General features: G+C 55.8%; 1 protein-coding gene and 1 long non-coding RNA gene across 6 annotated transcripts in view; one reads left to right on the forward strand and one right to left on the reverse strand.

Annotated features, from left to right (window-relative positions):
* Window positions 1-4,324: 4,324 nt before the first annotated feature.
* LOC103665810 lies at window positions 4,325-6,372 on the reverse strand. Of its 2 annotated transcripts, none has more exons than XR_569401.2 (3): window positions 6,250-6,372; window positions 4,596-4,860; window positions 4,325-4,485 (listed from the first exon to the last, which is right to left on the reverse strand). It is a non-coding gene; the product is annotated as an uncharacterized LOC103665810 (long non-coding RNA). The 2 variants fall into 2 exon arrangements; XR_569402.2 differs by having other exon boundaries at window positions 4,596-4,869.
* A 185-nt stretch (window positions 6,373-6,557) lies between these two features.
* Window positions 6,558-13,457, forward strand: part of SLC38A10 (solute carrier family 38 member 10) — a 78,248-nt gene continuing 71,348 nt past the window's right edge. For 2 of the 4 annotated variants that reach the window (XM_040640033.1, XM_040640034.1), the window contains exons 1-3: window positions 6,558-6,965; window positions 10,163-10,344; window positions 11,184-11,329. In XM_040640033.1, the coding sequence (XP_040495967.1) occupies window positions 6,867-6,965; window positions 10,163-10,344; window positions 11,184-11,329 (427 nt within the window). In that variant the 5' untranslated portion in view covers window positions 6,558-6,866. The remainder of the gene's footprint in view (window positions 6,966-10,162; window positions 10,345-11,183; window positions 11,330-13,457) is intronic. The other 2 variants (XM_040640035.1, XM_040640036.1) reach the window with 1 other exon arrangement.

Genomic DNA, 13,457 nt, shown 5'->3' on the forward strand with positions numbered 1-13,457 from the left:
CCAAATAAGGCTCTTTCCGAGGTACTGGGGCTAGGACTGCACATAAGAATTTGGGGGGCCACAATCCAGCCCGTAACCTGCTGGGGACCTCACAGGCAAACCACCACTCTGACTTGCTTGTGGAAAACACCCCTTGGCCGCCCCCCACCAGGCACCCTGGGGTAATCTCCCCAGCAAGGCCCTCAGGAGGGCAGAGAGAGGGCATCGGGGCCAGGCTGTGAGGAGATGGGGGTGCCCTTCCCCAGCGAGAGGCCCCTGCTTCAGTGTCTCAGCGGATGACCAGTGTCTCGGACCCCAGGCATGCCCCAACCCCTGGCTCTCCCAGGCCCGCCCAGCCCAGGGGGCCAGAGCAGCTCTCTGGTCCTCCTCTCCCTGGAGCCCAGCCTGCCCAGCACAGCCTGGGCCTCACCCCCCCCCCCCCAAAAGTGACCACAGTCTGAGCTCTGGGAAAAACCCTTGGGTAGCAGCTTCTGGACCTGGGGACAAGGACAGACCCCCAAAGCCAGGCCACCCAGCCCCCTGCACCCAGCCCCATCTGGGCTCTGGGTATCCCTAACCTGGGGACCCCGACAGAGGCATGCATGTTCACCCGGGGCTAGCCTGGGTCTCCCCCAACTTACAGGCCTCCCCTCCCCTCCCGAAGGGAACAGGGAAAGAATCGGAGGAGGGTACGTGGGGAAGCGCCCAGGGCAAACACCCAGGGCTGGTGGAGGGGACCACATTCCATCTGCTGCTCAAACCTCACCAAGGCCCAACTGGCCCCAGCCCTGCCCTCACCCAGGAAACGAAGGCCAAGCAAGTATGCCTTGGGGGGGGGGTTGCCTCTGGAGACTCTGTGCGCCGCCGGTCATTCTGTGAGGCTGCTGCCCCTGGGATGTGGCACTGGTCTTGCTTGGCTGTGGCAGGGGACTGGTGCATTCCAATGGCGACCCACCGAGGGGTCCTCAATGGGATCTATTCCTGTCGGGTCGGCTGGGCCTGTTGTCAGTTTTACAGCTGTGGGTTGTATACACAGCGAGAGGCAGGAACGGAGCCATCAGGCCTGGGCTTCCCCCATCCTTCCACCAGACACCTCCCTGGGTTTGGGGCCGCCTCGAGGCTCTGCTGCTGCAGGCGGTCTGAAAGGGGGAACCACCAGAGTGGGGATGGGAACTGTAGCGTCTAGACAGAGCCGCCACTGGGCTGGAGGGAACACCGAAGCCCTGCCTGCCAGGCCCCACGCAAGGCTCCCCAACAGCTGCAAGCCCAAGCCCTCCTCCCCGGGGTCCCTGACACTGACTTCTGAGGGGCCATCCCGGCCTCCCATTGTTCCTCCAGTTTGGAAGCTGGAGACAGATGAAAAAGCAGAGAATTGCCCAGTGACGACGCCGTCTGGGAGAGAAGGGCCAGTCCTCGCTGGACGTTACGTGCCCCCTCACAGGGAAGCCCAGGGTGGGGTCATCGACTCTGTTGTCCACTCACAAACACGGAGGACCGACCCTGCCCCCTGGCCCGGGCCTGCCTGCCGCTGGCTCTCCTAGAACCTTCTCCAAAGCAGCCGGAGCTTCCACGGGGACTGAACCCAGACAGGGCCCCTGAATGTCCTCGGTGAGGATCGAGGTTGGGGGAGCTGGAGGGCAAGGAGGGCAGAGAAACGCCCCTGGCGAAGTGGACCCCCCCAGCATGGGAGGGACAGGGTCCTCACCTCACCACAGACAAGTGTCAGCATCCCTCTCTTTTCGAACATGGAGGTTGGCAGCCCCCAGAGTCAGGATCCACACCCAGCCTCCTCCTTCCCCAGACAGTGCCCACAACTGTGGTCTCCAGAAACCTAATGCAGAGTTGCTGCCATTAGAACTGCCACTCTGGTGGGTGCCCCAGAGCAGGCTCAGAGAGGTTCATGAACGTGGCTGGGGTCACACAGCCGTGGTGTTCCAGAAGCCGCAGATGTCTCCCATGGGACGCGGGCATCCCATCAGCCGTAGTGACTGATCTCATGTGGGGGTAGTAAGTGTGGACAGGGTGCAGGGTCAAAAATAGCCACAGCGCTTCCTTCCTCCATCCCTTCCTTTCCCTGACTTACCCCTCAGTCCTTAAAGCTTTAGGTGGGGCAGGGTGAGGAGAATGTCTGTGCCAGCAGGGCTTGGGCGGTGGGGAGGCCACCCAGAACGACATGGATGGGGCGGGGGTCCAGGTGGGGGTGGAGGCAGCCAAGGGGAGGGTATTGGAGCCCAAATGAGGTGGGAGAGCATCAACCAGGGAGTTACTAATGCAGAAAGGGGGCATCTAGGCCCTGGACCTCCAGGAGTGTCTGAAGGTTGTGCTGTGAACCTATGGCTCTCAGTCTATAGAGATAGGCTGAGGCAGACATCTGGACGTGATGTGTGGTACAGACTCACCAGCCTCCTAGCATTGCCACCGAGCTGCCCAGGAGCATCGGCATCCTGTGGCTGCGAGCACACCAGGCCTCAGATCTTGGCTTCTATTGCCGTTCTCCACCAGAAGGAACCAGGGCTCCTTGGAGACATGACTGATGGCAGCAAAAGTACATGAGGAGCCGGGGACATCCTACTGAGCAAGAAAGCAAAAAAAGTGGTCGGACGATGACAGGGACACAGCGAAGGACACAGAAGCCAGCTGAAGTGGTTCTCACTGTACAGATCTGGGATCATGAGAGCATGGGGGGGGGGCGGGAACAGTGATAGTCATGGATTGTAAGCCACTGAATAAAAGAGGAAACCATGAGTCTGCACCGATATTGATAAATTGATAAATTGGAAGTTTGATAGGGACCAGGATATTTAGTTTCAAATTACCAGCTTCCAAAGCATTCCTTAATTACAAAGCAGAAAGAGATAACTTTACTGCGGAGAAGCCTATCTAATCAAGCCATCAGAGAGTGTCACCGTAATTGGACAAAGCAAAACCCTGCAGCGACAGGATTCAGTGAAAACGTGGCATCACTTCTACGACATTCCTGCCAATGAAACAACTTCAATCTCAAAATGAGCGTCGTAGGTAGAATAATGCCCTCTCCAAAGATGTGCTCCTCTTAATCCCTGGAACCTGAGACCTTGAGATGGAAAGATTATCCTGGGTTATCCGATGAGCTCAATCTAATCCCATTTCCTTAAAATTGGAAAACTTCCTGGCTGGGTCAGAGACAGGCACTGTGAGAGGGAGCTGACCCCTCCCCCCACCGCTGGCTCTGAGAGTGGAGCAAGGGGACCTGAGGTGGTCTCCAGAACCTGGGGATGGCCCTCAGTTTACAGCTGGCAAGAAAAGGGGTCTTGGTCCTACTGGCCCAAGGAGGTGAATCTGCCGGCTACTCCCCTCTGGCTTCCAGAAAGGAGGCAGTCTGCCCACACCTTGACTTCAGTCAGGAGATCCTTATTGGACTTCTGACCTACAGAACTGTAAGATAAGGGATTTCCGTTGGGTCAACTGCTAAGTTCAGAGTGATTTGTTACAACAGCAATGAAAAGCTAAGGCAGCGAGGAGCCACTGGACAAACCCAAATTGAGGGACACAGGATGAGTTATTAAGCACATAGAATTCCTCAAACTTCGTAAGAATGAATATAAGCGGCTATTTAGAAAAGTGGGTAAAAATGAGCAGGCATTCCACAAAAGAAATGTGAATGGATGATAAAATGTAAGTAGGTGATTAACTTCATTTGTAATTAAGGAGGACAAAGTAAAACCACAGTGAGATTTCATTTGACTCACCAGATCGGCCACACTGATGATCCCAAACGAAGGGGACAATTTAGAGCAGGGGACCACAGTGTATAGCCCTCAGGCCGAAATGGGCTAGCCAATGCTTTTGTGAATAAAGTTTTATTGGAACACACGCACTCCTCTGAGTGTACTGGCTACAGCTGCTTTCGAGCTACAACAGCAGAACTGAATATTTGTGACCGAGACCATATGGGTTGCACAGCAGAAAATATTTGCTATCTGACTCTTTAGGGAAAAAAAAAGGATTTATTTATTTATTTGAGAGACAGAGCGAGAGAGCGAGTGAGCACACAAAGGGAGAGGAGAGGGAGAAACAGACTCCCCGCTGAGCAGGGAGCCCAACGTGGGGCTCGAGCCCAGGACCCTGGGCCGAAGGCAGACGCTTCACCGACTGAGCCACCCAGGCGTCCCGCTATCTGACTCTTTACTGAAAAAAATTCTCCAGCCTGTGATGCAAACTAGCAAGGACTCCTGTAAGTACTTTGAACCGCCGTTTGGCCGTATCTGGGAACACCAACGGTATGCGTACTCTTGAATCTACAATTCCACTTCTAGCATCTACTCTAGAGAAGCTCTGATGGAGGAAAGAGACAAGTACCATCATGTTCACTGCATCGCTGTTTATAGTGGCAAATAACAGAACAGCTCCGGTGCCCTCAGCGGAGCACAGATACACGTATTCCGGGCTATTTGAACAACAGGATTCCAGAGTGCAGCGAGAATGACTGACCCCGAGAAGCAACACGATGGTGAATCTTGCCAACAGCTGAGTGAAAAAGGAAGTTGCAAAAGAATACATATGTATAGATCCATTAGTATAAAAATAAATGCAAAAATGCTCTACCCCAACACGCTACGGACTTAGTTAGGCTATACCTTTGGTCTCATGCAGCACAGTCCAAAGTAACAATGGCTTAAACGGGGTGGTTTGTCTCTCCCTCGCGGAGCAGTATGGAGGAGGCAGTCAGGGGCTGGGCGGCGGCTCTGCTCCGTGATGGTGTCCAGGGATCCGGGCTCCTTCTAGCTTGCTGTGCACTCCCACCGCGGTCCGCATGGCCCTCATTGCGAGCAGTAGGGTGAAGCAGCTCTAGCTGCAAAGGAGGCTGGGAAGGGCGTTCTTTATCCTAGGCAGCTGTACGTGCTGGCAAAACTCAGGAGACAGAATAAATTAATACTAAAAGACAAATTGTAATGTTCCCCATAACTGTCTGGGGACATATCCACACGTGGTAAAGCTCTAAAGAAAAGTAATGGAGTGATAACGTCAGGGTAGTGATAATCCCAGGACAGCTGTGAAGAGGACAGGAAGGTGGACGTGTGGAGGGACCAAAGGGTGTATCTAAGTTTCTGTTAATATTCTTAGAGCAGAATGGTGGAGTCATGTGTATTCATTATTCCCTGTTAAAACATACCTTCAAGCTTCATATCCTATCATAAAAATTAAAAAGGTTACAAAATGTATGTATGATTTATATAAAGATGAATGAATGGCATGTACTATTTTGGCTTTGAATTAAGCACTTTTTAAAAAAAGATTTTATTTATTTATTTTATTTACAGAGCAGGGGGGAGGGGCAGAGGGAGAGGGAGAAAGAGTCTCAAGCAGACCCCCCGCGGAGTGTGGAGACCGGCCCGGGGGCTGATCCCAGGACCTTGAGGTCAGGACCTGAGCCTAAAACCAAGAGTCAGCGGCTTAACGGACTGCACCACCCAGGCGCCCCTGAATTAAGTACTCTTTACCTGGTATTCCCTCTTCTTCCCCTCGTGCCTGGGGGTGCAACAGAGCCTTCCCTACCTAGTGGCTGCCCTAAGCTGTTCTAAGACATAAGGTCCTCCATGTGTCCACAAACGTGGTCGCCTCCCGGCAGCCTTAAATTCTTCCTGTGCCGGTCCACCCTGCTTGGAATTACCTGCTCCATCCTGAGAAGGCCCTTCCTTCCCAGCCCTCCTGTGGCTGTGCGTCCATTCAGCAGACACACAGTAGTATCTGCCAGGTGTCAGGAATTCACAGATGTATCAGAGCCTTTCTCTGCTCTCTCCTCTCCCCAAACCCTTCCTCTTCCTCCTCCATTCCCATTTGTTCCTAGAGGCCCAGCCTAGAAGCCACCTCCTTCTTGAAGCCCTTCTAGATTTCTCTGGCTGGTCTCTACCCCTCCTGTCCTCTCACAGCATTTCCTTCGCTCCTTTAATGTTGGAATGTTAGATTCTCTCTTCGCACTGCTCCGCGTGCAGTTCTAAAGGGCGCGGATCCAGGGAGCAGATCCCCACGCTCTCCCCTACGAGCTGTGTGCCCTTAGCGGAGTCACCAAGTCTCTCTGTGCCTGTGCGTGTCACCCGTAAAACGTGGGTGCTAACCCCTCCAAACAGGTTAAGTGCGCAGCTCCAACAGTTAAGCAAGCCCTAGTCCCCGCGCCCAGGGTACGGAGCACACGCCCGCACATCCGTCCCAGAGTGTAATCGCTGAAAGTGAACCCTTCAAACCCGCTCTCCTCCGACAGGCGCTGCCCTTTCTCTCCTGACCTCCACTGACCTTGTCCTCCAGCCCCAGCAAGGCGAGGCTCAAGAGACCAGATCCGTGGAAAAACCAGCCTTCTCAAGCTCCAGACAGGTGCTGGACCCCGTAGCCCGGCAGGCCCCGCCCTCAGCCCCGCCCCGCCGCAGGCCCCGCCCCGGGAAGCCCGCACCCGCTTCCCATTGGTTTGAGATCCGCAGAGGCCCGCCCCGCCGGGCCAAGCCGCATCCTTACCTCGCCAGCCCCGCAAGACCCCGGCCTGCCCTTCCAGGCCCGCCTCTCATTGGTGCGTGCCCGCGGAGCCCCGCCCCCGCGCCGTCACTTCCGGTCAGAGAAGCCTGCGGAAGGCGGAAGTGTGCGCTTAGAGGCGGTCGTGGAGACCGGCTGAGGTGGCCCTGGCAGGTCCCTGGCTGCTCTTCCGCGTCTGGAAGCGGGGACGTGGAGGCGGCCAGCGACAGCGAGTGGGGGACGATGCCATGAGGCCGCCGCAGGGCCTGGCGGGGTCTGGAGGTTGACCGTGCCTGCCGCCTTCCCGCGAGGCCGCCTCCTCCAGGCAGTCGCCCGTCCCTCTCAGGGTCTCACATCCTCCGTCCCAGCGCCTCGGCCCGGGGCTCCTGGGCCCTCGACCTCGCGCTATGACCGCGGCCGCCGCCTCCAACTGGGGGCTGATCACGAACATAGTGAACAGCATAGTAGGGGTCAGTGTGCTCACCATGCCCTTCTGCTTCAAACAGGTGAGTCCAGCGGCACAGGGGTCGCCCCTGGCCGGCCTGGGAGGCACCAAGGCTGGGCGGAGGCGGCTGGGCGGGGTCTGCGGCCGGGATCTGACAGGGTTCTGCCCGTAAGAAGCCCGCGGTGTGGGAGCCGGTGGCACCTGTCGGCTTTGGCCTGCCGGTTCGCACAGTTAATGATTTCAGACCGCGGTTCGGAAGTGGAAAGTGACCGCAGGGTTCCGTGTTATTTCTCCTTATTATTGTCGGTTTTTTTTTTTTTTTGAGGTTTTAAGTAATCTTTAGGCCCAACGTGGGGCTCGAACTCACGACCCCGACCGCAGGGGTCGGCTCCACCGGACTGAGCCGGCCAGGCACCCCCTCTTTGTACTAATTTTTTAAAACTGACCCGACTGCACTTACTTTTGGAGCGCACAGGTCCAGCCCTGCTGGCCTTGGGACTAGGTTGGGGTGTTGGTTTCAAGGTGATCCCAGAATTTGCCGGATTGTGGGTTTTACCATATGTAAATGTTACCTTAGCTGAAAAAAATCTGAAATGTATTTTAAAAATGGGTGTCATGCAAACATCAAAGGCCACATGGAAAAAAGCCACCGTCTGTGCAGTGTGGACCCATTTGGCTTCTGTTTAATCCACAAATAAATGGGTATTTGGTGCTTTACTAAAGGGAGGTTGGTGAGATTATCAAATTGGGCAACTTCTTTCCTAAAAATGAACTCCTGGGCCTCATGTGTGCCAGGGATGGAGTTGCTGCTCCCCCTGCGCGCTGGGAAGGGCTGGCGGCTTGTGGAGGAAGAGGGGTGTGGTGCCACAGGAGGGGCAGGGGGCCGGGCAGGTGGCTGCAGGGCGCAAGGACCAGTCTTAGGCGATGAAACCAAATAGGGAATAAAATGCGCATTTTGAAACTGAAAGTGGGCACCCAAAGTATAATTTTAGATTAACAAACACTTTGCGTTTTCATACTTAGCATCTTTAGGATAAAAATAGCACACAAAATTTTTTTTTAATCTAGAGATTATTGATCCCCCACCTTGAGCCTACCAGCCTGAATTGCTTCTAAGTTCCCACGTGAGTTATTCATGACTGTGCTGGCAAACGTGTGGGCAGGAGGACAGGGACTCTGGCTGCTCTAGAGCTCCGGGGGCAGCATCTGTGACTTAGCGCTGTGAATCCCAGCGTGCATGGCCACTTGCGGGCATTTCTGGAAGGACTGCGTGTCCCAGGGTGCACTGCGTCTTGCCTGGCCTGAACTGCCTTGTGGGGCATGTGTGTGGTTGGGCCTCTGTAGGTCCAAGGCTGCCATCCTCCACGTGGGTCTGTAAAGTGCCCTGGCAGCAGGGCTCTGGTGGGACTCCTGGGAAGTACGCTTTTGGACCTGGGTGATTCAGCTGTGCACAGACACAAGTCCCGGACTGCCACGTGCCGGACACAAGTCCCCTGCCAGGCTAACATGCCCAGGAAGAGCTCATGCTTCGTGGTGGAGGCCCTCGTGCAAGTGCAGGACCACAAGGGGTCCCCCTGTCCCGAGGGCCTGGCAGAGCGGGCAGCCTCTCCTCTGGATGCAGCATCTGCTCCCTGGGGAGCCCTCAGCTGGAGCACCACTGGAGGCCAGGGGGCAGTTTGGGGATGTGTATTGTTCGTGTCAGACAGCCATGCCCTTTAAAAAAATTTTGGGTTTTGGGTTTTTCTGTTTGTTTGGTTTTAGTAACTTGGGTACTTTTCAAAAACATTAACATTTCACTGAAGTATAAGGTGCATACGGAGACGTGTGCTCTTGGGTGTATTCTTGGCGAATTTTTGAAAAGTGAACAAACACATGGAACTAGCTCCCAAATAAAGGACCAGAGCACAGCCAGCACCCCTCGTCCCTCCTGCCGGGCCCGGCGTCCTGGCTCTAGCACCGCAGATGAGTGGTGCGTGTGTCGTAGCCCTACGCCAGTAGACGCACAGTCTCGCGCGCCTTCTCGTGTCTACCGAGTGTCCCCTCTGTGGCCGTGCTGCGCGTTATTCCGCTGCCTTCACTCGGCACTCGTGGCGCTTCCTGCCTGGAGCTCTGTGAACACCTGCGCACGGCTCTGACGCGAAGTGTGCGTTTCTCTGGGGTGTTTCTTGGAGCAGAGTAGCTGGATTGTGGGCTACGTGTATGCTCAGCTCCCGTAGAGGCTGGTAGGACACTTGTGTCTTCGCCTTTTATTTTTCATTTTTTTTCCTGCAAATACACTTAGATTGCCCAGAGATAGAGGGAGCAAGAAGGATACAACATCTAAGGGAGTCACCCAGGAATTCTTACAAAAGTCCAGGCTGGCTGCACCCCCAGGACCCGAGGCACCATTGATGTTAGAAATGAACACAAAATTTTATAGAAGTCTGCTGATTGCAGCATTCAAGTCCTTGTACAAAAGGCGAGCTCTCTCTGCAGGCTCCTGACTTGTGACAGGGACCCAGGCACTCACCTGGCACGGGGGACCTGGAAGCCAGAGAAGAAAGACAGCTGGCCAAAAACACATAGTCAAGGGAGTTCTCTACTGGCCTGCCCCACAGGGCACCAACCGTGGGTTTTTCCCTGCTCTCACCGCAATCTCAAAACCCGGTCCCAAGACCCTGTGCTTATTTTTAAAAATGCTCTAGCCCTTTAGACTCTCCCCGAGACTTCCTAGTCCCTGCCCCAAAGCTGTTTCTTCAGCTTTTAGATCATGAATGAACCTGCTATAAACACTGGCAGACAACTGTCTGCTTGAACACATGTCCGTTTCTTCCGGGTAAATAACGAGGAGTGCAATTGCTGGGTCAGGTGGTGTCTTTTTAACTCGTAAGAAAGGTGTAAATGTCATTTTTAATCTCTTCCCGCCAGAATGCGTTCACCACTCATAGCTGTTGATCCAAGTGGCTAGAAGGTGGAATAGTGGGGTGCACAGAGAGCTTGTTGGCGGTGCCTAGCTGTTCGTTAAGGCTTGGAGGGGCCACAAAGCAAGCGGCGTCCCTGGCACTCTTTCAGGGTCACAAAGCATGTGGCCACCACATGCAGCGAATTGGTCCCTTTCAGTGCTGGGAGTTGTCACCCGTAGGCAGGGAAGCGAGGCGGAGCTGGCGCCTGGCATCTGCAAGAGTCAGGGGCGGCGGAGAGGGCGCTCAGGGGCCACGCGTATGAGGCAGCAGTACCGGGTCATTTTATTTTGTCTCTTTTTTTCTTCCAACCCTCCAGTGTGGCATCGTCCTGGGGGCCCTGCTGTTGGTTTTCTGCTCTTGGATGACACACCAGTCCTGCATGTTCTTGGTGAAAGCCGCCAGCCTGAGCAAACGGAGAACCTACGCAGGCCTGGGTGAGGACGTTGGCACTCGGGGTGGCAGCTGGGCGTCCGCAAGCCCCTTTTCGGGGAGTGCAGTGTGAGATCTGGGCTCTGGGGCCTTGTTCCTTTATTTATTTACTTTCCTTCCACTTTATGCTTAAAGGGTTCCTTGAACAGCAGGTTTTCTTCCTATTTTAAGATGTAATGCTGTTTTTACAAACCGTTGCTGGGCACACGTGCTTCACGGAGGAGGTGACACTTGTTCTCCTATTTCCTGTTTATGCAAATACCCGTGGAGAGCCTCCCCTTCCAAATTCAGGCAGGACCAGCAGTCCTCAGCCCCCTGTGCACTTGCTCACTGTCTGCTCTCCGGAGCACCCAGAGCCTGCCTTTGGAGCTGCCTGCGGGGGGCCGTGACGCTTCCCCACTTGGAATGGTGTGGAGGAGACGGCCGTCTGGCCTGGGTTGGCGGCCGGGATCCAGTCCCCTGTTTCTCTAGCCCTGCTGTTTCCTGATGCTCTTGGTTGTAATTTCATTTCCTGTAGGTCTTTCTTCCTTTGAATTCGGCCAAGGGCGAGGAGGCTGCGCTTTCTGCTTCCTTTTGGTTTGGACTGTTTCCTGGGGTACTTGGCCCTGAGGGCAGGGCCCTGACATCCCCGCCGCCCTTAGGCTGCTGTGCTCTGCATTCCGTGCTGGCAAGATATGGTATGCAGGCTCTCAGGAGCTGGGGAGAATCCCTGGGCTCTGGCTGAAAGCCCTGCCACCCCCCACCCCAGCCAGTGTGTGGCCGGGGCGCTGGGTCCGCTCACACTCTCACGGCGGAGAGGAGGCGGCGGGAGGAAGTGGTGTGCAGATTCCAAGGGGCCAAACAAAATAAAAACATCTGCGAGGTCCACGCGTGGGCTTTTGGCAGCGCCACCTCTGGTTCCCTTCCAGCTCGCCTGCTTTGCATTGGCACCAAGACCCTAGCATCTGTTCTGACCTCAAAGCTGAAGGAGTGCCTCCTTTTCTCCTTCCCGATGAGGATGGTGCTGTCAGGCTCTCCCTGTTGCTGGAGTCACTTGAGGAAATGACAGTTACAGGTAAACGGGCCACGCTGAGCTGACCTCATGCAGTTCGGGGTGAAGTGTGCTCCAGGTGCCCCTTCCTCCGCCTGCAGGGCTGTGGTCTCCGGGGTGATCTTTTTCTCCCCTCTGAGGGTCGACATATGGCAGGGTTCCCCTACCATGTGTCCCACAAAGTGCTCGGCCGTGCCCTGACAGAGGACAGGTGACCCTAGACTGCGGAGGTTGGTGGCTTTTGACAGCAGTCTGTCTGATTGTTCTTAGAAAGTCCCTGAGAAGGCAAACCGGTTTGGCTGGGTGTGAGAGACTGCAAGGAGAGCAGACGTGGTCACCCTCGTTGGGCTGCCTGAGGCTCCTGCCTTTAGCTGCTCGTGGTGACCGTAGCCCATCTGCTGGAAGCACAAAAGATCCCAAACCACCAGTGGTCTTCAGTTGTGCCCTCAGTCCCAAACGAGGTGGCTCAGTTGTGTGAGCCCCCACAGACCCCGTGGCCCGGTCTGCAGCGTCGGCTGCCCTGGGTCCAGCCTCGGTCCCGGGACCATCTCTCAGAAACAGAGACCCGACCACTTGGAAAGGGGTCCCAGACGGGAAGAGATGAGATTCTCCCTCCGACCCTGTGGGTCGGGGGCCCTCCCGCACCTGGACAGACTTACTGAAAGGGTCTTTCTCCTCATCCTCTGCCTTCTCCTGGGCGAGAAACCCCAGGAGAGCTTGTGCCATGTCTGGAGAGGGTAGCCTGAGAGGAGGCCCCCCCTGCATCCCGGTGCCCTGGGATCCGGGACCGACAGCCTTGGTTGGCAGAGCCTCCGGCCCCAGCACGCATCGTCTGCTGGATCCGTGGGCATCGGGCAGCGTTGGGGGCAGGGGTGTGGCCAAGATGGCCTTCGGCCACACGTGGAGACGGAGCAGGGGCGGGAGCGGCAGACGCGGCTCACACGAACTGGCTCCAGGGCAGAGGTGGGGTGTGTGGGGGGTGGTTTCACGGAGGATGTCTGCCACGCCCAGACGTGAGGGGGCTTTGCCGCGGTTCTTCGGTGACCCCAGTGCCGCCCCCTCTGCTGCGGCCGGCGCGCGGGCGCTGCGGAGGGTCAGCTCTCCCAGGCGGGAACCAGGGCGCTGCTGCAGTGTCCGTTGGCGGGACCGCTGTGTTTTGTGGTGTTCTGGTGGCTGCTCCTGGGCCGCATTGTGAAATCATCCACTTCCTACCTTTTTTTATTTTTTATTTTTTTTAAAGATTTTATTTTATTTATTTATTCGACAGAGATAGAGACAGCCAGCGAGAGAGGGAACACAAGCAGGGGGAGTGGGAGAGGAAGAAGCAGGCTCCCAGCACAGGAGCCTGATGTGGGGCTCGATCCCAGAACGCCAGGATCACGCCCTGAGCCGAAGGCAGACGCTTAACCGCTGTGCCACCCAGGCGCCCCCGCGTAGACTTCTTTTAAAAGGTTTTATTTATTTATTCGAGAGAGAGATTGAGGTAGTGAGAGGGAGAGAGAGATAGCAAGAGAGAGCATAAGCAGGGGGAGGGGTAGAGGGAGAAGCAGACTCCCCGCTGAGCAGGGCACCCAATGTGGGGCTCAATCCCGGGTCTCTGGGATCATGACCTGAGCTGAAGGCAGATGCTTCACTGACTGAGCCCCCCAGGGGCCCTCGTGTCGACACTGCTAAACCTCATTTCAGAAGATAGGCACATCAGCCAGTCAGCCTCCCCCAGTGGTCTCAGTCCCCTGAGGCCACCGCAAGGCCCGGACCCCACCGTGCTGAGTGTGGCCTCTGAGCTCTCAGTTGTGAGCACTAGATGCTTCTGGCACTGTGTCTGTGGTCCTGGTGCCCTGGTCAGCCTGCTGCCCACTCCTGGGCCTGGGGTGGGGCCTGCAGATGGCCTGTCCAGCCAGTTTTCTCCCTGCCGGTCTTCGGATGTCTGACCCACCTGCGTGGATATGTGGCTTGGGCATGAGAGCTGTAAAGCCAAGCTTTCTGGTGCCCGGGGGTCTCTACACTCTCATTTATCCAACAAATGTTCTATTGTCCTCTGTGCATGTGGCACTGGGGAATGACATGCAGTCCGAGGCCTGGCTCTGGGGACGGCTGGGTTGAGGTCACCCTCCTATTTTGTTTTTGTTTTGTTTTTTTTTTTAAAGGTTTT

This window comes from Ursus maritimus, unplaced genomic scaffold (genome assembly GCF_017311325.1).
Source record: "Ursus maritimus isolate PB19 unplaced genomic scaffold, ASM1731132v1 scaffold_24, whole genome shotgun sequence".
Taxonomy (NCBI): domain Eukaryota; kingdom Metazoa; phylum Chordata; class Mammalia; order Carnivora; family Ursidae; genus Ursus; species Ursus maritimus.